The sequence below is a fragment of the Bacillus rossius genome, chromosome 16 (genome assembly GCF_032445375.1).
Source record: "Bacillus rossius redtenbacheri isolate Brsri chromosome 16, Brsri_v3, whole genome shotgun sequence".
Lineage (NCBI taxonomy): Eukaryota > Metazoa > Arthropoda > Insecta > Phasmatodea > Bacillidae > Bacillus > Bacillus rossius.
In genome coordinates this window covers 15,913,417-15,937,041 of record NC_086343.1, presented here as the reverse complement: position 1 = coordinate 15,937,041, position 23,625 = coordinate 15,913,417, and the positions used below count along the sequence as shown (strand labels likewise).

General features: G+C 40.9%; 1 protein-coding gene across 4 annotated transcripts in view; it reads left to right on the top strand.

Moving 5' to 3' along the window:
• LOC134539866 (protein grainyhead) overlaps positions 1-23,625 on the top strand; it is a 272,758-nt gene that overhangs the window by 85,904 nt on the left and 163,229 nt on the right. For all 4 annotated transcript variants that reach the window (XM_063382210.1, XM_063382208.1, XM_063382207.1 and 1 more), the window contains exon 2: positions 19,526-19,846. In XM_063382210.1, the coding sequence (XP_063238280.1) occupies positions 19,608-19,846 (239 nt within the window). In that variant the 5' untranslated portion in view covers positions 19,526-19,607. The remainder of the gene's footprint in view (positions 1-19,525; positions 19,847-23,625) is intronic.

Genomic DNA, 23,625 nt, shown 5'->3' with positions numbered 1-23,625 from the left:
TTTGATTGCTTATCAAAATTTTAATCACAGTTTACAATAATTTGGTGCAGGGTCGGTATTAAAATTTTAATGCCTTTAACTCGAAAAATATTATTTTTTTTTTAATTTTTTTTTAAATTCAGAACTGCGATTTACCACAGTATTAACTGTTCTCGGCTTGACGTTGAATTAAGTAACAACCCGTTGTACATATATTGCAAATTAATCGTTATTGTTTGGTTAATTACGCCATAGTCACTTTCTATGAGTCTATTTCGTGAGTGTTTCCACAGTTTCATAGTAATTTTTTTGATAAAAAAATTCACATTGGCAGAAAAATTATAAATACACAAAAATAAACGCAGCAGGCGAGGAACATGTAAGTTAGCTTTGATGGGAATCGCCATTGATAGACATTAATTTTTGGGGAACTTCTGCGTACAAGCACACCTTTATTTTTTAATTTCACTAAATAAGGTTTGTTTTTGAGGGGGGGGGGGGGGGGGGTTGTGGTGAATTTCCACCACGCTTCGCGGCTCGTGAGATGGTCACCGGAACAGGCTTCTGGAAGAGACAGAACCCGATATTATTTTTTTATTCAGGGAGGGGGGGGGGGGGGAGTCTAGAAGAAGGAAAAGGGATGTGGATGTGTGTTCGGGGACTGCGTAACTTTTTCCTCGTCCTCCTTTTCCTTTCTTCCTCTCTCTCTTTCTCTATCTCCCTCGCGGGACTCCGCCACCACTGGTCCTCTAGGGTCTCATGCGCGCGAGATTAAGTCGAGACAGAAGGTAACCCATCATTAACCCGCCTCGGGATTGGCCGCGACACGATAATTTCTATCTCCCCCCTTTTCCTCCTCCCCCCTTCCCAAATATACTATCCTTTCCACCCCTCTCACCGCCTTTCCTCCGAAAAATTCGGCAATTACCTCTCAAGACTTCTCCCCGCGACTCTTCTGGTGACCTTGACGCTGGCTACCGAGGAAGGCTTCTACAAACACGTCTGCCCGCTCCCTCACCGACTCTACTTTATTCCCCCCCCCCCCCCGCGCTTTTTTTTCTATTCACTCCTTCAAACGTCCTCCCGTTTCCCGAATTCGTCTCCACGCTTATAAATTAAATTCGTTTAGCTAACCTCTTTGCTTTTCAAAATTTTAATAACACCTTTAGTAGGTAAGTGTTTGTTTCCTCTGAAGACTGCAAGTTTTACGTTATATTTCCAGTGTTTTTTTTCCTGGCCACTTTAAGACAACGGCTGAATAATTTACCTGGTAGCTTTTGTGTATTTTTTTTATCGTAATTTTGTTTTTTATATATTTAGAATACTTTCAGGTGTATTACTTTTAACATCGCAATTGCGATTTTAAAAATCTGTCATAAAATAATGTATATGATTTTTGTGCTTGTTTATATAACTGTACATGTTTCAATGTTTAACGAATACAGCACATAGACAGTTATTAGAAATCGCACACGCAAGCTCGCCGTGGTGGGTGTTGTTTTTATTTCTTGCAAAACATGCCAAAGAATCAGAAAATTCTGCGAGTACGTATATTTTAGCTATGTATATGCCTAATCGTATCTAACTACAAATTTCTTACATAGACTTTTTGACAAAACAATCGACTTCACGATTCCACTTAAAAACAAACAACTGTGTTTACACACTTTACACACATTTTCCCAAATAAAAATAACGAAAACATATCGGAACACAGGTAGGGCCTACGTCTTTTTCATATTTCAACGTCATGTTGGCTGTAAAAAAAAATTCTAAGAAGGCATTTAAAAATGGACATGTCCGCTTGACATAAAATCACTGTATTTTTTACTGTTTCTTTCAAATGCGCTCACATTAGCTTGACTCCATACAGCATAGGTATTTAAATACCTATATATATTTGTTAAAGTTCCCTATAAATTACGGTTATATGGTAAATTTACCATTTAAAATGTGCATTTATTTTTTTAATGTATTTAATGTACCATGAATTATTGGAAATGTGTATTATTTGCCATTCGTAATTTCTAGAGACCTGCCAAATTCGCGAATTCATTGACATCTAGGATAGACTCCACAGTCCTTTAAATACTCGCGGAAATGACACCTGTTCATCGGCTACTGACGCGTGAGACGTCTCAACTAGGGCTGTCCCGTAATTCGGCACTTTCTTGGTTTAGTGTTTCCCATCGGCTCACAGTTCCCCTGGATATGAAATGTGGGCCAATCGCAGAAGCGGTACGAAGGTGTATAGTTGTTTTGGTGCTAGCCTATCGCGAAATGAATCCGCGAAATTTTTGCATGTCTCCTAGTAATTTCTTAATTGACGTGGTGAATTTCCGGACGAGAGATCTTACGGCGCGTTTTGTTTGTTCTCCGACGTGGGAAGGAGCGCGGGAAGAGAAGAGAGACGGCGCGGATGGAACCCACGGACGGGAATCGGTGTGTTCACGTGTCGGGAGGCTGCGACCAAGAGGTCGCCTGAGGGCGTGGTTCGCGCCGGGGAGAAAGAGAAGGGCGGCGTCGCGTTATGCTAAAAAGGCGACCTTCATCGACGGAGGCGAAGGTCCGGGTCACGCCCGAAGGAAGTGGAGGAGGGGTTTTTGTTTGGCTGAGGGGAGGAGGATGGAGGGGGGGTCAAGGTCACTGGGCGGCGGCGGACCCCTCTGCGGGAACTCCTCGCAGTCGCACGCGAGGACCCAGCCCGCGGGGCGATGTGTTGTGTTGCCCTGGCTCGAAGGGGCGCGGAGAGAGATACATCGGCCCGCCCAAAAGGTCGACGACGACGACGACGACGACGACGACGACGACGCCGCTAACGACCGTCGAAGAGAGCAGACCTCTCGAGTCCGGACGAGCTGGCTGGTGTCCGTCCGCCCCTGCACCCGGGGCCCCTGCCTTACAAAAGAATCCTTTCGAATCCATTCGCCGAGAAAAAGGTTTATAACACTTCAAAGAAAGATACTGTAACCTTGTACAACGCATGGCCATGGTTATTTTTGAATACACGAAATATGTTTTTTTTTTTTTTTTTTCGAAATGATACTGATTAATATTGGCACATAGTTTCATATTTTAATTGATTTTTTTTCATTTAAATACCCCGGAAAAAGATAATCTAATATTCAATAATTAGACTTTATTTTGTTTTATTAAGCTTATTAATGTGCGAAGTTAACTATTGGAGGTACTGGGGACAACACAATGCATAAATCCTAGGGTATTATTACGAACCCAGTATTACTGCGAACACTGTTTTGTACAAATATCTGTAATTTTACATTAAATTTTGTGATCCATAAAAATAAGATTAAAGAGTAGCGCGGGGTCACGTTTCTTGAATCAAAGGCGAGTCAAGAGCACTGTAGTCCATTCATCAACGTTAAGCAGAGGTTTATGTGCTCCAAGTATACTTTTCTAACCAGTCAATCCGCAAAATTATAGTGGCTCTACCTGTTGCCGACGATAGCTGTGAGAAATCACTGGCGGGGGAAAAAAAAAAAAAATATATATATATATATAAAGACAATGTCTGTTTCACGAGTTCAAATCATCTCGGAGACTGACGAATATAAAATTGTTGATAACTGCGCGAAGCCACTTATTTACTTTTTCAGACGAGATGTTAGTTATTGTGTGCGGCCGATCAAGTGGCAGAAATTTTCTAACCAAGTTATTTTGTTACAAAAATAAATTCTATGCTGACAAATAGTTTTATTTTACGTAATCAAATGTTTACTTTGTTGGACGAATCAAATCAGTTTTGTGTTTAGATAACAATTTTTTTAGCCATTTTTCTGTGCATAAGCAATGTTAAATATTCAGGTTAATTTAAGTACATGCGAGTTATTTACAAGTATATTGCGAAATTAATCTACACGGGATGTATTAAAATCCTAGCGTGACCCCACACGAGAAATTAGGTCTAAATCGTATTTTTTTTTCTAAAGCGAATATTTAGAGAGTTGCAAGAAACTAAAAATTGAAGTGCTGCATGGGAGCAAGATCGATACAAAAAGAAAATCACAACATTGAATCGAGAAGAAAATTTTGTATTTGTTTCCGTCGTTACTCGCGAATTTCGCACGTTTTCTCGCGCGCCGTGTGCGTTTCGAGGGACCAGCCCACCTGGCCAGGCATACTCGAACAATTGTCTAGGAGGGGTGGCGAGGTCCTAAAGAAGGTTTTTTTTTGGGGCGAAAACCTCCGATTCTCTGACGTTTATATTAAATTTCCCTCGATTCCAATGTGTTCTATTTCTCTTCCCCCATCGAAAAACTTTTATTTTATTTTTTTATTTTTCCGTTTCGATCGCATGCCCTCGTTCACACTTCACTGGAGAATAACGGCCTGTTTTCGGGGTGAATCAAAAAGGGAGGGGGTGAGGGTGAGCGCCCTGGTTCACAAGCCGATTGGCGGTATTGTCGCGTCCTGGGGGGAGGGGAAACGCGGCTGTAAACAGCGAACCCCCCTTACCCTACACACTGCAGAGCCAAGGTGCCCACAAGTCGACTGCTTATAACTGTCTCCTTTCTCCGGGGATGGCCCTTTTTTCTCTCTCCCTTCTCTCCCTTCCCTTCCTCCTTGTTCTCCTTCTTCTGCATACTTTAGCAATGTTTGGCCCCCGCCGGCTTTTGTCGCGCGGTGGTTTTCTCTCCGGCGCGCAACGCTGTCAAACTTCATTAACGCGCGAACCGGCGGCCATTTAACAGGGGCCTGATTTATTCCGGCGCGTCGGCAAAGCTAGGGGCAGGGAGGAAACTGTTAGGGGGAGGGGAGGATGGGGTTTCCGTCCTTTCAAATAAAAACACACACACCCGGGCTACTGGTAGGAGTTCATGAACCGGCGCGGCGGTTCAACTGCTTGGTTGGGCCCGTGGCTCCACCCTGAGACGTCTGCGGACTTGTCCCATTTGATACGTATTTTACTGACGTGTAAAGTCTTAGCTCTCGCTACGCGGCATTTGCTGGAAGTGATTTCGTGAACGCGACGGAAGTTCAAGGAACGGAAATTTATTACAACCACGGTGCTATACCATATGTGGCTGATGCCGAGAACAACTTATATTATTTACTGTTTAGGACATTTTTAACAATATGGGCAGTATTTAAATAAAAAATTCTTTGTCAAAAATCAGGTCCAAAAGTCGGGGTTTAGTAATTTTTTTTTTCAAGTAGATACTTTTTTCGCTTTTATCGGAGATGTATCATTATTTAGTTTTAAGATTTTAGTCTGCTAATCAAATGATTCGATAGACGTAGCTGCTTCGGCAACGAATTCTAGCGGCAAACGCGGAAATTACGTGAGGTCTGTGTCCAAAAATGCAGTTGAAATCACAATTTGCATGTATAACTACTATCATATATATATATATATATATATATATATATATATATATATATATACACACACACATATATAATGTAAATTTACGATTTACGTTAAGGGAAACTTTCAGACTTCAGTGAAAACAAGTCACTAAAACTGTAAGTTGAAATCTGAAACTCATGGGTTAGCTAATTAATTTAATTCAGAAATGGTAACTTCTCTAGCCGCAAGGACCATAGCCATATTTTAAAGCTATAAAGTCTCAGTAAAATAACGTTGATTACGAGAAGAATCAATTATACTGAAAACGTCAACTCTACGATGTCCTCAACCTCAACAGCTATGTGAAGTAATTCACCAATATTTATCATTATTACTAATTTCAAAATCATAAATGTAAAAATTGTTGGCATATTTTAATTTTCCCACGGTTTTTTTTTTACTATGCACTGTTTACTATGCAGTAAGAGCACTGGGCGTGAAGCCGCTGCTTAAGGCTCGTGATAATAAAGTATTATATTTTATTATTATTTATTAAATTAATATCTCTTAGACAAGAATCAAGCGGCAGGGGATAGCGCGGGAATGCATCGTTATTGTGGTTCCAAAGCTTTGCATGTTGCAGTTGCGAGGAGCGTGTGAATGTATTTACAGCGCAGCGGGAAACGAAGCTTATCTCGTGTAACCTATCCGTTGCACAAAAACCTGTTCCCAGGGATAGTTTACCATAGCGGTTCCAAAGAGTTTTTTTTATATCCAGGATTATAACAAATAAAAGACTGACACTACAGTCCCACTAAAAGCTTAAGACCAGAAAATTAAAAATAATAGTGTTTAGTTCTCAATTTCTGACAGATGTGGCCTCTTGTAACAACCATAAATATTTTTTAAAAAACTATTATTTAATGGCTTTTGACGCCTGGTCAGCAATTTTTATATAAAGTTAAACACAAGTGATGATACTTTTATTTTTTCCTCTGAACTATTTTTTTAAGTAACTTTCTTTAGTTAAAAAAAAAACTATTTTTAAAACAAATCACCGTTCTCTTGCGAGAGGTTTGTTTTTAATAAATAAATAAATGAACCTAAAGGAATAGATTTTGTTCAACTTCACATGTTTGCTTCTGGAATGTACCGCTTCTCGGCCGCCTGCGACCCAGGCAGCCCGCTTCACAGCGCTGCTTCGCTCATCACCGGACGATGCACATAAATAAGCCATATACATCGCGCGATTGAGCGATTTCTGGGATTTCAAAACAGCCAAAAGAAATACTTTCAGCACAATTTTTGATTTTTTTTTTCTTTCACAGGGTCCAAGGTAACACTATTTATCGGATCTATTGATAAGGTTTGATTTTATTTTTTAAAGATTCTATGGCCTATAATGCGATTAATTTTTTAAGCAAAACTTATTTACAGCCATTAGGGTAAGTCGACGCTATGACTCATCGGAGCGTGACTAAAAGTGCTATACACAGGAGTGGGGTGATCGATTGGATGGAGAGGGGAAGGAGAAAGGGAGGATAACGAACAAATAAAGAGAGTCAAGACAACTGTAAAACCTCCAGTGTGAACCTCTATTGAGTACCTACCCAAATTATATTTTTATTGTTTCAGTGAATATTTGAATATTTTGGTTTACTGTCCGAGTAAATTATTTCAATGTGAAGTTTCGCTTCTAACACGCGAGGTGACCATACAACCATTTTTTTTTTTTTAATTTTGAATAAAACCGTTTTTATTACATTGGACCAGAGCAGAAAAGAAAATCTGTAAATGTCCTTACAGCCGGCATTCTCACGTTCCCCTTCCACATGTGCGCCCTAATAGGTTAGGGTGGGAGTAAAATTCCAGTGCGCTTTTCATGAAAATTCCAGAGCTTTTTTTAAAAAAAAAAACAGAACTGTTAGGGATCACTCCCTGTTTGATCGGGAGGGTATTAGAGGCTTCGGCAATGACCAGCGGCTGGGGCCACCAACCCAGCATAGTCACCGCCTCAGCCCCGCTGACCAGACAGTTGGCTGTGTCCTGAGCCCTGAGACTTTATCAGCACCGCTGGCGCCTGCCCCGATCTCCCACATCACACTGGGACCCCTCGAAACACCCAGTGAACCCGTGGTCAATGGTGGCAGATATATTCCGACCTTGCGGCCGGCATTTCTCAACGTTCCCCCTCCCAATATGCGCCCTTGAAGGGTAGTGTGGGAGTATCTTCCAGTTATCTTTCAAAACATTCCAGAGCTTTTAAACTGACAGAACTGTTAGGGATCGCTCCCTGTTGTATATTGGGAGGGTGTTAGAGCTTCGGCACCGACCAGCGGCTGGGGCCACCGCGGATACAAACGTGCGGGCAGGAAGGGTCATATCGGAATGCTCACGACGCGACGTCGCGAAGACTGGTGGCTCTTTTTCAAGCGGTCCGCTGCGTAACGGAACGGCTACTTGGCGCGGGTCCGCGCGCTCGTTCGCAGCCCGGAGAGTGTTTGAGTAACGGGTCGTCCCGTCGAGTCGTCGGCCGGCCGTGTTGACAAGTTTTCTGCGCGGACCAGAAAATAATTAAAAAAAAAAAAAAAAAAAAAAAAAAAAACAGGGGAGGGCCATTAGCTACGTCGCTTGGAGCCCAAAACGGCGGAATTTCCTCCTTCCACCCCCCCCCCCCTTCTTTATTCTATCGTAAAATAAACTTTTTTAACTGCCCGGGCGATAAAAGCGGCCCCGAGGATAAATCAGCAGGTTTATTGGTTTCGTGGCTCCCAATTTCTACTCCTTCCCCCCCTTGACCACCCTCCACTCCTCGTTCTTCTTGCTTCTCGAATCACCGCTGCACGCTTTCCAAAGCGTTCATGTGGCAACAATATATTTATTTCTTCTTTTTTTTTATTTTACTTCTTCTTGGCTGGACGAATAATAAATTCGGCCACCTTAACGTCCTACCTTAAACCCCAATCGCATCGTCGCAGAAAAGGGATATTTATTTCCATGGCACTTAACGAAAACCCCGCGTGATATCGTCCGCCATTTTGTTTTATTTTGCAACCTTCAGGTCTCGTCGAAGGAGAGCTCTGTAGTCGCGATGACATACAACCATACGGAACAGGGAATATTAGGCCCGGTGTAGAAAAGGGGGGCGGGTAGATATGACAGGGAACTATTCCAGCAAATTTTTTTTTCTGGAGAGATTACGAGTAAACCTAGGAAGGCTAAGTTCAGGATACAGGAGGTAAAAAAAAAGTTACGTATTAGTTTTTTTTTTTTTGCAATATTTGCCTCGTTAATAATAAAATTTAAAAAAAAAACTCCCATCTCACTTTCTCATCTGGATAGTACAACAATTTTTCTGATAATGACGAATAACGTTTATACCTAGCTGATGTGCTGATAACATCTTTGTTTGATAATATTCACGTCATGATATAATTTTTTTTTTCAACGTGATTCCTAGCGAGTTTATTGCAAGTTATTTTTTTTAAAAAAGAAAATACTTCAATCGTTTGCAGTATGTTTTCGCTAGCCAGTTGTTGACCAGATAGGCTTCAACTTTAAAAAAAACAGTACACCCTCTCTACAGACTAATTAATAACCTCCGTGGCCATGATTGCGGCATCGATATTCCGACCCCGGGGTTCCTCCTTGGGCGAGAGTCCAATTTGCTGCCAGCGAACGAAATTCAACTTAAACATTGCCTGTTCTTAGACGTAAATATTTCAAAATTGAAAAATATTTTAATCAAGAATCAATATGAAATGTTAAGTTTTGGTGGAATTTGTGTGTGTCTTTATGTAGGCCTATATGTATGTGTGTATGTATATATGTGTGTTTGTGTATAGGTACGTCACTCTAGTTGCAATGGTCAAATTTTTTTTGCAACGCCTGTTTCTTCTTCTTCTTCTTCTGTTCGTATTCGTGGGAAGGACCCAACTTGGAAAATAACTGTAGGTATGCTCGCTGTCCCACAAAGAGAAAGAGAGGCACTCGGGTAGGTATACCTCGCGCGCTACAGTCTAGTGACGCAGGCCCTGTCATTCGCGGATGCCTTCACAAACCTGCAAGAGCCTGTCAATCAGAAAGCTCACAATGGCCGCGCGCACGTATGTATTTCTGACGGCGAACCGCGTGAAAAGCATAGAAAAATTTTTTAGAAAAAAAAAATTTGTGGAAAAAAAGGAGGGGGGGGGGCAGATGGACAATAAATAATACCTCGAACTGATCAACAGGGAATTTTTGTGCGTGAACACTCACACACATACAACACATACTACATATGATGTTCCAGAACTCAACAAAAAACCCCGAAAGCGGTTGATAGGCCAATTGTATATTTAAAATAAATACATACAGTATAATAATTACGGTTCTGTAGTGGTTTTTTGAGTGACAAGTCATGTTATTTTTTTTTTCAATTTTTTTTTTATATAAATTGCGGCCTTGAAAAAAAGTCCTGATATTGGTTCGTCGGGGTGTTTGTACGTAGACACGGCCCCTGAATTTCGTTAGCGAGAGACGCTTTCATTCGGCAATCATCGCGACACCGCACCGCCGCGACTGAAGTGCCTACCTACCAGGCGTATTCCGCACGTCGCGTCGGCTAAGAGGTTTCCCCCCATCTGCATATGCCACCCTACACCCCGCGGAGCAGCCGGCCGTCGGAGCCGACGTAAAAATCGCTCTTCATTTGTCAGGCCCGACACCCTGCACAAAGCCCCGTGTTGGGGGAGGGGTTGGGGGGGGGATAAGAGAGAGAGAGAGAGAGAGAGAGAGAGAGAGAGAGAGAGAGAGAGAGAGAGAGAGAGAGCTCGTATGAAAATGAAATATATATAAAAAAAAAAACAACCCTCAGGAGGTCGGGTAGCGCAAAAGGCTCTCTCATATGCAAATGAGGGGGTTTAGGTGCGAGCTTGATACAGGGTTCCGCTGGGAGAGAGAGGATGAAGTAGCTACTCACCGGAGGAAGTAGCGAAGGAGGGGCGGAACTGCGTGGTCGTCGCAAACGAGGGGGGGAATCATTCGCGCGGTGACGGGTTGAGGGGGGGGGGGGGGTGGTTAGTGGGGGGGGGGGGGGGGGGGTCAGTCATCGCCGTATGGTGCATCTGTGCACCTTTCATTCCGTTCGAGACCAACAGTCGATCTACTGACATCCCAACGAAGGTTTCACACCTCAAGAAAACGAAGAGTCCTTCATGATCTCAGACAACTGGTATCTTCGTATATCTAAAAACTACACACAGTATCCAAACTTAACCGAGTTATTTTTTATTTAATTTTTTTTATTAATCACAGGGTCAACTCACGCGTGGAAGAGATAAGAGCATTCTTTTACTTGAAATTTTTCTATAATATCAAAATTGTTCTTGTAGTTTTATGTTCAAAGTATGGCGAACTTGGTACCTACTCGTCGTTTGACGAAGATAACGGTAAATTTTCGAAGAACCTTAGATTATTTATAACCAACGTTCTCATTAAATTTATGGTGAAAAATCTTGGGAACAGTGTGCTTGTAAGAGAGGCGGGAACTAAACAGGATTTAGAAGTTCAGCTTATTGCTAAATGCTCCTAAAAATGTAATGGACAGAAATCTTGCGAAATTCGCATCATTTTAAGTTACAGCCTAACATTAAAATGTTTGTAGACTTGAATGACCTTTGACACTGGTCAAATCATTGGTTATTTTTGACACGCCTTTAAGGCCTAGAAACCAACCAAGGAACACCTTTAAAAAATATATCATCTGACTGAATAATGTGCGATCGAAAGACACGTTGAAGAGTGGAAAAGGCCAATGAACTCTTGACCCCGATTTGGTTATGCTTGAGTCCGAGCTGTAACTATAAAAAATAACCTTCTCATTGCATTGGAAATTTAATCTACTAACTAGTTAGTGTGTGTGTGTGTCCGTGCGAATAATATCACGGTGAAATTTTTTGTCTTTAATTACCACATCATGTTATGTAAACGTTATCATCAATCGTGAAGTAGGTACTGAGTGTGATAATATGCATAAATTAGATAGTGTATGTGGTACATAGCAGTATTGGTATAAGTGGGTGTTGGAATAAATGGGAGCTCACCTTATATTGGTTGCAATTAGTGGTGAAAAAATGTGGTTTTATTGTAATAACTCCGGCTCCCGTTATTGTAGAGGGATAAAATATATACCAGTTTTTTAAATTATAATCATAAGCTTTTAAACACAGAACGTTTCATCAAAATCGGTATAGTAGTTTTTGCGTTATGCTCGAACAAACACACTTCTATGGTTTTATTGTTACATATCTCCGGCTCCCTTTATCTTATCGAGATAATATATATATAGCTACCTACTTATTTTTAAGTCTTATAATAAGCTTTTAAACACAAAATTTTCATTAAAATCGATCCAGTAGTTTTTGAGAGATAATCGAACCAACAGTCAAATATTCAATAATAATATATAAATTCAATAAGAAAATAATTCAATAATGAACTATTTTAATTCAAATCCCATAATGAAAAATTATCGATATAACGAAAGTATTATTATTATTTTTTTTTGGATTAACTGCGTGTTTCCACGGCAATATTGTTGCCTTTAACGTCTGAGAATTATTTTTTTAAGAAAATTAGTTCCAGAAAATAAACCCGTCTAAAAGGTTTATCGAAAAATATTTAATTAAAGAATACCGTCAGTATTTTAATGGTGTCAGCTTTCGAATGTTACCGATTCACCTATTTTATATATGTTAATTGATTACTAACTTATTTTACTAATTACTTTGAGAAATTGTAATCTAAATATTTTATAATCCAGTGAAACATATTTGGCATCAAAAACTTAAATCAGAAGTGAAGGTAAACCAGCTCGCATTTCATTAAAGCTAATAGGTATTGGTGTCTATGAATTGTTAGTTTATTCATAAATAATTTATGGGCAGTCATTTCCTAATAAACTTTGGAGTTATAGTTAGAGAATAATTTTTTTGTTTAAATTACTTGTTGACATTAAATTAATTTAATTTAATTTTAATTAAAAATAAATCTACCTTAAATGACACAATAAAACCAATGATCTGAGCTATGATTTTTTTAAAATTATAACAATAAGATAAAAAATTTAATTAATACATATTTTCTTAAAGCACAATATGTACAATACAGTAATCTGGTTTTTTTTTAAAGAAAGTAAAAAAAAATGTTTTTGCAGTGATAAGGTTTTAAACAACATAAAAATGTTCCTCATTGGTTTTTACAAATAATTCACGTGTTATGAATTCCCAGATCTATTTTTATCGCACGACGCTATCAAATAAATTACTTTTTTTTATTTTAACAAAATAAAATTAATTCCAGTGATAATACTGTCAAATACTCAAGACGCATTGGGGTTGAAAAAGAAAATTTGCTAACTCTATGTGTAAATGCATATGTGTATATGTAGGTAAAATAATATTATATAGGCTATACATTTATATTCCACCTACCTACGTACCTTAAATGTCAACACAATCTTTCAGCTTCGCGGGACATACCCGCAGCTATGCGGTGTGTGCCAGCATCCTAACCAAACAGCATCTCGGAGGAAAAAGTGTCGATGAAATATCGCTTCATAATCTGTTCCGACATCTTTAATTCGAGCTGGAACTTTTTTTTTTTTTTTTTTTTTTTTTTTTACTTTTTCAAAACGGCTTGTTTGCTCTGCAGCCCTTCGTAAGAACACTGATGTGTCCATAAAAAAAAACTTCATCTAGATACGCCCTAAAGGCTTCTTCACATGAGGAGACAGTTGGGAAATCATTCCGCTGGTTTTATTCATATTTTTTTTCTCCCTCACTCCGCATTCACAGAGCGACAGTCGGCTCATTCTTCTACCGACACTTACAAATGACAAGCATTTTAAAATGTCCTTCCTCGTAACTGGTGTCGTTAAATTCGGGTGTTCTGGAGGGGCAGGGGTTTCAGGGGGGTGGGGAGGGGGAGAGCCCGCCGTGTGAAGGGTGCGTTTCAGTATGCGGGCCCGGTACAGCCGTACGCGGGACAATTTTTACCCTTTCGCCCCGAGGGGAGAAAACTATCAAATCTTCCGGCAACTATTAATTCGACTCTTAATTGCGATAAAGTATTCCCCCCCCCCTTTTTTTTCCTCCACCTTTTTATGTCACATTTTCTATTCAGCGACTGTAATAACTCTCGCGATCGAGTTGCAGATAACGTGCGCGATTGATAAAGTGGACATGTGACGAGATAATTACGAGCACAAAAGGGAAAGGAAATTTTAAATTTTAAAAGAGAGAAGGGGTACTTTTTTTTTTTTGTAAAACGGCCGGCAGCCACTTGGAGCGGGTGGTATCGCATTCTTCTGCAGACCCTTCTCCCAATTACGTGACCCTTGCTCATCAGATAACGCCATTCGCATCTGCAACGCTGCAGGTAGTAGCGTAGCCTACACGAACACATTCGCAGCTCATTCAAAACTCTCTCTCTCTCTCTCCCTCTCTCTTTCTCACTGTCTTTACCCATGAGGTACTCGAAACATCGAAACACGGCCGTCAAGAAACTTCTAAACTGCCCAGCGCCGTGATGCTGGAATCGCAACTACGCGAATTCCGTTCGACACATCTGTGACGTCAGTGCGATAAAGTTCGCGGGAGTTTTTTTTTTCCAATGGTGGCTTTTACTTTACGTTTACTGAACGGAGTCCCTCCCCCCGGGAATTTTTTCAAAAATCAACTCTTTCAAACACAATTTTAAGCCAACCTGGAACTTAAACTTCAACTATGGTTTAGCTTATGTATCTTAATAAATGTTGATTTTTTTTCTTTCCTGATAAATTATCTTCCTGTCATCTTTATAAATGGTTACGATGAAATTCCGATGGAACAGAGTAATTAATTAGGCCTATCTGTGTCGAAAACAATAGATATTTGAACGTTTTTCTAATGCGGAGTCATGAATTTAAATTTGTATTGACCAGCACTTTAGTTTACATGCTGATAAAGATTTTAATTTTTTCCATTTGATTTCTGTATTTTAGAATGAATACTAGACATAAAAGTAAAATAAAAGTGAGAAACATTGGCCGCGATAGTCTTGGGGAGCCGCCTTTGATTTTTTTCTATCAGATAGGTTTTTGTTTTCTCGTCCATTTCCATCGCGTCGCGGACGCGACGTTACTGGAACGCGCGTCAGAATTTTTTTTCTTCGAACGATGACTAGTAATGTTAGACTTATTCGCGTATTTTAAAAGGTCTTGTCTTCTAAATTTACTCTGTGAAATCATTTAAATGTGTTCGCGCGCAATGAATTTTCCTAATGTACGCCGGGTTCGGACCGAACATTAAATTTCTCTAAAAACATGTCGATTGGAGAAAAATAGGTGTAAAAATTTATGGCAGCCGTATGTGTGGTGCGTGTGTGGTGGAGAGAAACGTTTTATGAACTTCTGATCGTTTTATATATTTATGTTTGTCGCTTGGATTTAAAAAAAAACGCATGTTGATGACAACGCATCGTGTTCTTTCCTTCGCGTACGCCACGCTGTTGTGAATTCGGCATGATAGTGGGCACAAGGAAAAATCTTTAAATGGTATAAAACAAAGACGCTATCCGCGTACGTCCGTTTGCAGTTGCACTTACAGATTTTTTTATAACTATTTGTTAATCATTTGGCTACCATAATACCCGGGTATGTACAAAGTAAAAAAAAAGGGGGAGAGGGGAAGGTGTTGCATGCTGGAAAAAAGAGTTTCGTTTATGTTGGAGTACAGAAAAAAATATCAGAAATAAAAGTTTGTTTTCAATTACTCAAATATCAGATTAATCTATACAAAAAAATTGGTTGTCTGTAAAGTCGGTTTACGGACGATGGTTTAAACGTGATAACGTCATAACAAAACATTGATGAAATGATTGCATACTTTTATGAATAAAATTGAATCAACTTTATCGAATTATCACTATTTTGTATGGACACAAAGAAGGAGTGAAATGAAATCTACAATTTAATTGATAAATTTACTTTTATTTGCACTCATTAATTCAAATATGTTTATTACTTTAACGAAGAGATTATTTTAACTATAACTTTTATACATGTTTGCTATTTAACTTCTTCCAATCTGTGTTATTCTGTTAAGGATAGGACGATGATAGGAAAAGTAGGAAACGAATGGGAGTGTTTCAAGTTTAATGTGCCTCGAAAAAGTCAAATCGATGGTTGTTCCAATCGAGTGGAAGAGAGATAGATGCGGCGCAAGCGTGCAATTAACGTAACGGGACACATCGTAACGGGAAAATGTGCGTAACGGGACACTATTTGTGCGTGCAGCCGGCGTTCATCGATTTATTAGACGTTGTCACGTCAAAAAATCCCTCCAAAGCCTGTGTCCTGGTGAAGAGAAAAAATTTAATTTTAAAAACTGAAGAACTAGGGATCAAACCCGGGACCCTCAGGGCACAACCAGTCACGACCAGTTGATGTGCGCCGTTCCTCGTTGGGTCGACTGCCGCCATCAGCATGTGCTCGTCGCCGCGGCGACCCTTGTAAAGAGTCGCACGAGTCCTACGTGGAACGACTCTCTGACGAACCCGGCACCCGTCAGTCCATCGGGTAAGGTGGGAGGAAGGGAGGGAGGGTGACCGCTGCCGCGAGAATACGTTCCTAAACCGCGTGACGTGACGTGAAAAGCGAATCGGAAGGGGTGGTTTGTCTTCTGGTTGTGAGGTCCGTACCCATGCATCACTTTTGTGAGCCGCGGACGGCAACCTCTTTTTTTTTTTTTACGACCGCTCCGGAGACGCGTGGGTGGACAATAACGGTGCGCGTGCGATGCTTCCTTTATTCCCCTCTTATCTTCCCTTCAACGAAGGAAGAATAATAACAACTTAAAAAAAAAAAAAATAGGAAAGAAAATACATGTAGATATGCCTACATATGAAAAATCGCCTGCGCGCACGTGCGCTGTTCATCTCTGAAACGTGCCGGGCGGCGCGAAGCTTGAGGGAGTTTGTAGTTGCTGCCGCCGCCGCTGCGCGCGCGACGGTCGCGCGCCCCGGACGTGACGCGCAGAGACATCTGGCGGTTGGAACGCTGAAATATGTGTGAAGACTCGCGGAGCAACAGCCGGCTAACTCGCGCCGTGACTCAAATAACTGATAAAATTTCCGAAACAGGGTGGTGCCCGGCATTTTAACCAACGGGAAAATTTATTTTATTTTTTTTGATTCTATAATTTTATATTTTATTCCATAATTTGAGTTGATTAATTGATTCATTATATATTTTTGTGTGTGCCAAAACTGTTTATATAATAGATTTAAATTTAAAAAAAACTATAAAATTCAATTTATATTTTGGATTTGATATTTTTATATGTATTTTCAACCCAAATCCCTGAAATAATGCCTTTCGAATATAAAAATTCGGCCTCCTCCCTACCCTTCTAACATTAAAAGCAATACAATGTTTTCATTTATAAAACAGTGACATACTTCAATTTATTTTATGGTTAGTTAAAAGTATTTTTTTTTCTTACAAAAGTTTTGAGTGCACCTAGTTCTTCAAAACCACCATTAGTATAACTCTGCGATCCTAATAACGCTAAGGCCGCGACATAGCAGCAAAGTATCAAGTTATTATGAACACGCGGAATTTACCCATGTGATGAACAAAAATAAACTATGATAACTAGTGATGGGTCGAAACAAAATTTTCTGAAATCCGAATCTCGAATTCGAATTCCAGAGATATTTTAAGTCCGAATCTAGGTGTCAAGTGTTAAAAATAAAATAAATAAATAAAAAATGTTAACTATGGTGTTGAAACAAGCTTCCCTTTAAATGTTTGTTTCACAAACTAAGTTTCAGGAGTCAATACATAATGTAGTTTTATTTATTTTACTACATATTAAAAAATCAATTTCTTGGGGAATGGTAACAGGATAGGTATGGAGAAAAAAGTTAGGTTTTGAGCGTGGAATTTTTTAATATACTTTATTTCCTGTAATATTTTTCTTCTAATCTTTTTTTCCTTCGATGACATTTGAGGATTTTATTGTCTCATCCCTAATTATAATACAAACGTTATTTGCCATTACATTTGCACCACGAATACGTCAGTCATAAATGCTTAAAAGTTTGTTTTTTTCTTCATCTACATGTTCGAGATAAACATACATATTTAACTCATATTTAAAGTTCATTTGGGAAAATCATTGCGCGTGAACACATTAAAAAGATCTCACAGATAGGAATTTAGTGAACGACACATTTTTTCAAAATAATACACCAATAATACTAGGTAACAACGAACCTGTAATGCTGTCTATCGAGGGAAAAAATTCTTACGCACATTTCAGAAAAAAACATCGTGTCCGCAACGTGATGGAATCGAAAAGTCTGTCGCGCCTTACCGGATTTTTGTAGCGCTGATATCACAGATGTGTCCAACGTGAATGTGATTGTTCAGAGGATTGTTTTAATCGCGTCGCGTCCATCGCTATCCACGCACAAGATGCTTTGGGAGAGTGCTGGATAGGCCACAATTTGGCCACCACAGCAGCTTGGACAGTGGTCTCATGGTTCCTTGTTCATTTTTAATTTTTTTAATTTCTCATCATTACAATTAGTTGATGGCTATTCATGTTAATTTAATGCTCTGTCCCCTCTTTAATTTATTATGCCGTAGCAAAAATTTTAAAAGGATTTTTTTTTAATGGGTGTAAATAGCCGCACACTTTTTTTTAAGCGATTATATCACACTTTGTAAATATCTTCTTGAAAATATTTGTGATGGAACAACAAATGTAAGAGACATCTAGTGATAATTTGACGGAAATAGCTCTTAACTAATAATAATGACGAGGAAATATAAATAAAAGTAAAGTGACGTTTGAGATTTCAACATAATCACGTGTTTTTTTTTTTTCGAACAGCAAAAAAAAAAAAAGCTTAAAACTGGTGTTTTCACGGACGAATTTTGGTGTGAAAAATTCTATATAAGTACAGTAGTGTGAGTGGTATACGGACGTGCAAGAAGCCTATATATCTTTAATGTCCCAGCTCAGAACTACAGGATCACCGTCTGAAGTCCCCACAGAGACAGACGCGTTGCCTGGCGCCGTAGAAGCTGCGAGGCGTGCGAAACGCGAGCCACTGTCGCCCTTAACTGCGCCCGGCCAGGCGGCGCTCGCGGGTCGTGCATGTGGGTAAAGGGCGTGACGGGAGGGGGGGGGGGGAAAGGGTCAGATGGAATCGCGTGTTGCTCGGTAGGTGGGAGTGACGTCACGTCCTGAGGCGCGGCGGCGAATACGCCCGTGGGACCATCCCGGGAGAAAGCTCGAACCCGACACGCTATGGCCATGTGGGTGGTTGACAATGGGGCGAGAGGGGGGGGGGGGGGAAGTCACCACTGCCCCTTGTCTCCGGAGACCCGATTTCGTGTGAGTGGAGCTGAAGTCGCACGGAACGGTGCTGCCATCTGCGGCGGATGGCGCGAACCAAAGTTCACAAAGACCAAAAGGGAAACCTTACATTAGAAACTGTTTGATGAATTTTAACAAGATCGACAGTATTTAAATTAATCTTCTTTTCGAATTTCAGGTCCAAAGCCGGGCCTAAGTTTATCTGTCTGCAAAAACAAACGCTCGGGCAGCGAATTCTAGCGAGTGGGTTGCGGGGAAACTATGTGTGGTTTGCGTCGAGAAAAGTTGTTGTTGAAAACACAAATTTTTTTTTTGTTTCGGTGTATTTATCCCTCTCGGAATTATTAAAAAAAAAACTCCACATTTAATTTATTGTTAGGGACCGGAAAAATTCGCGGGTTCAATGACCTGCAGGATGAACTCCATAGTTATACGTACACTCGGTCAAATGTCACCCACTCATTGGCTGCCGTCTTGTGAGGCGTCCCAACGTAGCAGTCTGTGATTCGATAAAGCTTTGGTCGGTCGTTCTTCATTGGCCCAGAGTCATCCAGGTGAGTTGTGAGCCAAATGGCAGAGGCAGCACTGAGGTATAACTATTTGTATTTTAGCCTATCGCGAAATGAATTCGCGAATTTTTCCTGTCTCTATTTATTGTCCAAGTTTCCGTTGCCGAGGTGAGATGTTCCACATTGTCTGGCGAGATTTTTTTTTTCCCTTGTGACGGTGCTTGTCCGTGTTGTTGGTTGGTTGGTGCTGGGTGAGAAGGAGAGAGAGTGAGGGAGAGGGAAGGAGGGAGAGTGACGCGGCACGTGATTGGTTGCAGGAAGCGGAAGGACGCGGGGGAGGAGTACCTCCTGGGCTCCCCGCTCGCGCGAGCAGGGACGTCCCTGGTGCGGCTGGCGGACATGCCCCCGCAGGAAGGGGGCGGCGGCGGCGGCGGCGAGGAGGGCGGCTGGGTGCGGCCCTACTACGACCAGCACCCCATCTCGGCCGCCACCAGCGCCATGCTCAACATCGGCGGCGGCGGCGGCGGCGGCGGCGGCGGAGGCGGCGGCGAAGACCAGCCCGGCGCGATGCCCGGCCTCGAGTGCTACAGGTTCCCCGGACTCGTGCTGGGGGACAAGGACCGCCTCGAGTTCTGGCCGTGAGTACCGCCCCCACACACCCTCCCCTTTTGGACACCGCGCTTGGCTTTCTGGGTTGTAGCCGCGTCCTTTGGCGAATGATCCACCGACGGTTTTCGGGTCCGACGTTGCAAGTCGCCATCATCATGCGAGCAGTTAACCTACAAGCTACTTCCAAGGCAGTGGCCGTCGCGAACGCCTGCTGCGAACATTATTCATCCACTCCGGTTTAGAATTCGCAGAGTAAATTTTCAAGGACTTTTTTTCCGACCAAGAGTTCATACTCAAATAATCTAAAAACTTCTTCGTTATTTAAAAATACATAATGTAACTGAATCTTCGCGGGAACTACGCCGTATCTCGACTTTCGATCTGTAGTATGTTTCGTTCTGAACAAAGGTAAAACACACACAAAACTGTTGAAAGCGAGTGAACTCACGAAGAAAGCCGTAAATTCACGAAGATTCCTGGACGTTTTGGTAACATTTCGTTCTTCGTAAATTGAGGGTGAAAGTTTTTTTTTTTTTTTTTTCAACAGTGCAGTCGCAAAGAAATAAGTCCGTAACGCTGCGATAAGCATAGGGTCGGGGATTGTCACGGCGTGCTGCGACCTGGTTGAAGTCACTTTTTAATCTCGGCATCGCCACATTGTTCAGCTCTAGGTGCTTGGCAACATCAGGTGTTGGTTATTAACTATGAATTATATAATCTCCGTCGTTAAAAACAGTCACGTTCATAGAAAAAAGTCATTTAAAAAAAATTTCACACTACCCAATGTTTTGGGCGTCTGACGAATATAGTGTAATAGTTAGCTGAAGGTGTAAAAAAAAACCGGCTTCACACACTTACCACGTAAAAATGCTGTGGTTATTTTTGGAAACTTTACCGAATATTTCTTACGAAAGTTGGTGCATAATTGTAACTTTAGACTGATGTATTACCTATACAAGCTTTAATTTTCTAAAACTATGTGAAAAATATATAGTTGAATATCAAATGATTGGACGTTATTTGTTTTTATTGTGCTTATTAAAGTGCGCAGTTAATACTGGAAAGCTATCCAGGAAAGAATTTATAAATATGTAACTTTAACCAATGCAGGTATTGAGACAACACAGATCATAAACTCCCGGGCACTGTATAGCAGTACAGTTTGCTTTCACGTAAATATAATTTCAAAGGCAATCCGGATTCCTTTCCCAAAACGCGAGTCGCGAACCCAGCATTTTTTTTTCAAGTTGAATATAAAACAATTTTTAAAAGTTTTTGTTTTACTCCAAGCTGATTATTTACGATTCGTGTTCGAATTCAGTAAAAACCGAGCATCCGGATATTCACCAAGACATGTTTACAGGTAAATTCACCAAGATCCCCGGATATTCGGATGCGTGACCGAAATGTGCACGTGTGGACGAGACTCGTCGCAGGGTTGTTGCGTGTCGAAACTCGACTCGAAGACACGCAAACAGGGCTGGGATCCGTCGTTTGTCGGTCTTTCGCCGTCACGTCGTAGGAAGTCACGGCTCTACAAAAAGAACGTGTGCTGACGGGTGGCGTGTCACCCTTCATCCATTTTTTTTTTTTCAGCCCAACTGAACAAAACAAAAATTCGAATTCAGTCGGGATGCTTTCCTCGTGATGTTCTTGAACAGTCCACTCACTGTCTGAAACTTTCAAATCAGCCAACAAAGACGATCCACCGTACAGCTTCCCTACTTGTAAATACTTTTGACATCCAACCAACGAGGTTACGTCTTGTCGCAGTCACCTTGTCGCGGTCGCCTTGTCGCGGTCGCCAGTCGCAGTCGCGTCAAAGGAATCCTACCTTATTAAGCGTGAGGTGTACAAAAAATGAAGGCGGCCGCTGCAAGTTAGTCAGCGCTCGTGGCTACTGATGAACTGCCCCTTCTGGTGTGTCTATGAGGCGTAACTTTTGTTTTGTATACGGACACGCTGTAACGGACGAACGACACGGCGGGAATTCCGCCATGGTTTCACCCGTGTCGTGCCGCAGGGGTTATACGTAACGATGGCACGCAACGTTTAACGTGTAACATATATAGGATACCCACCTTCAGGCACCGAACTGCGCGTGGCCCTGTTATAGATTCTTCCAATGAACAGACTTCATGGACCTGAATATATCCGGTCACCAGTCTTTCGTACCTTTTCCCTGATACCTGCTAAGTATGCTTGCGACTTAGAACGCATTAGCGGAGTAATTCACAACAGATTATTTAGATCGAAAATATTGGCAATTAATTGTTCACGAATATGTACTCTCACGTTTTCATTAAAATTATAACTTCGTATTAAATAAATATGTTTTCGAAAGGAAATAGATCATTTTTTAGGCTATATTATTATCATATATTTGAAACCGTTTACAGGTATCGCAATGAAGTAAAAACTAAATTAATCCTGTTTGAATATCTAGTCATTAACATAGCAGTTTTATAGGCAAATCATTTCACACAGACAATTATTTTTAAACTTAGATTTGTTAAAGTAGGTATCTATCTAATTAACTAAGAGTCAGAAACTTCCGTTTCATTTATTTAGCTCGGAGAATGCACGTACTTGTCACAACAGTATTTTCTCATTGGCTGCTGGTAGTACGGTCTACCGCATGCGTTTAAAATAAATTCATACTTAATTTTTTAAAAATTACGCTTGTTAAACCTAAATTGCCGTCTCCGAAGAGCTCCATATAACGCAAATTATGTATATTTTCAAGCATCTGCTTCCGTAACTCGCTTTATCTCTCATGCCTTTCATTGGACCCTGTTTTTACTCCGACGTGTGATAAAATCGTCGAGCGAAATCTTTCCTCTCTCTCGCGGGGCTTGCTCTAAATTTCTCTCCTCCGTCACTTGATTGAGCGTCAAACATGGTGATATAGGCGGGGAAATTTCTCTGCTGAACATGTGTTTACAGGCAGCTTTCAACGAAGAGTAAAAGCACACGATCAACCCCACAAAAAAAATATATATCCGTACACGATAATCTTGCAGACAGCCATGAATTATTTTTACGTCGTTAGTTTTATGTATGCGTGTAAAATTTAAAATATTTACGAACTTGTCACTGAAAACTTGCCAGTTTTCCCGTTCACATGTGTAGCGTTATGATTATTCGTGCACTAGCTTAGCACAAAATAGTCCTTACGTCTGGATATTGTTGTAAGTATTATACAACAAATAAAACAAGTAAAACTGTAGTAGGCTTTATCTGGTTTGGGTGGATTGGAAAAATTTTGGAAGCACTGCTGTTAACTATTCTTTGCTCCACAAATGCAGTCTAAAACTGCTTCAAAAATAAAACCAGGCGAAATTAGAATTTCTGCCAGCGAGTCTACTCAAAAGTCTTGCGGCGGTGGAAAAATAAAACGAATTGTTCCAACGGCAGTTATTTTTTTGGGAAAAATATATATTTTTTTCTTTTTTTATGATTTCGAGATGATCGTAAAAGGAGATATGGGACTATGAAACACAGGAGGGGGGTGGGGGTTTGTCATCATGCGTGAACGAAAACGTTAACGTCAAACAGATTTGCCGCCTTACGAAAATATTTTTCTTTTTTCCACGCTTCGCCGCACACAACAACCGACCCAGAAGAACGGCAGGATGAACGCTGAGTGAAAGAGGGAGAGAGAGAGAGAGAGAGAGAGAGAGAGAGAGAGAACTCTTGATGGGGAAGGAGGGGTTGGCAATGGTACCATGTTCTGCGGCGGACGTAAAGACGGCCGAGTGGTGTGTCGGAGAGAAAAGAAGTACCGGTGAGAGGGAGGGAGGGGGTT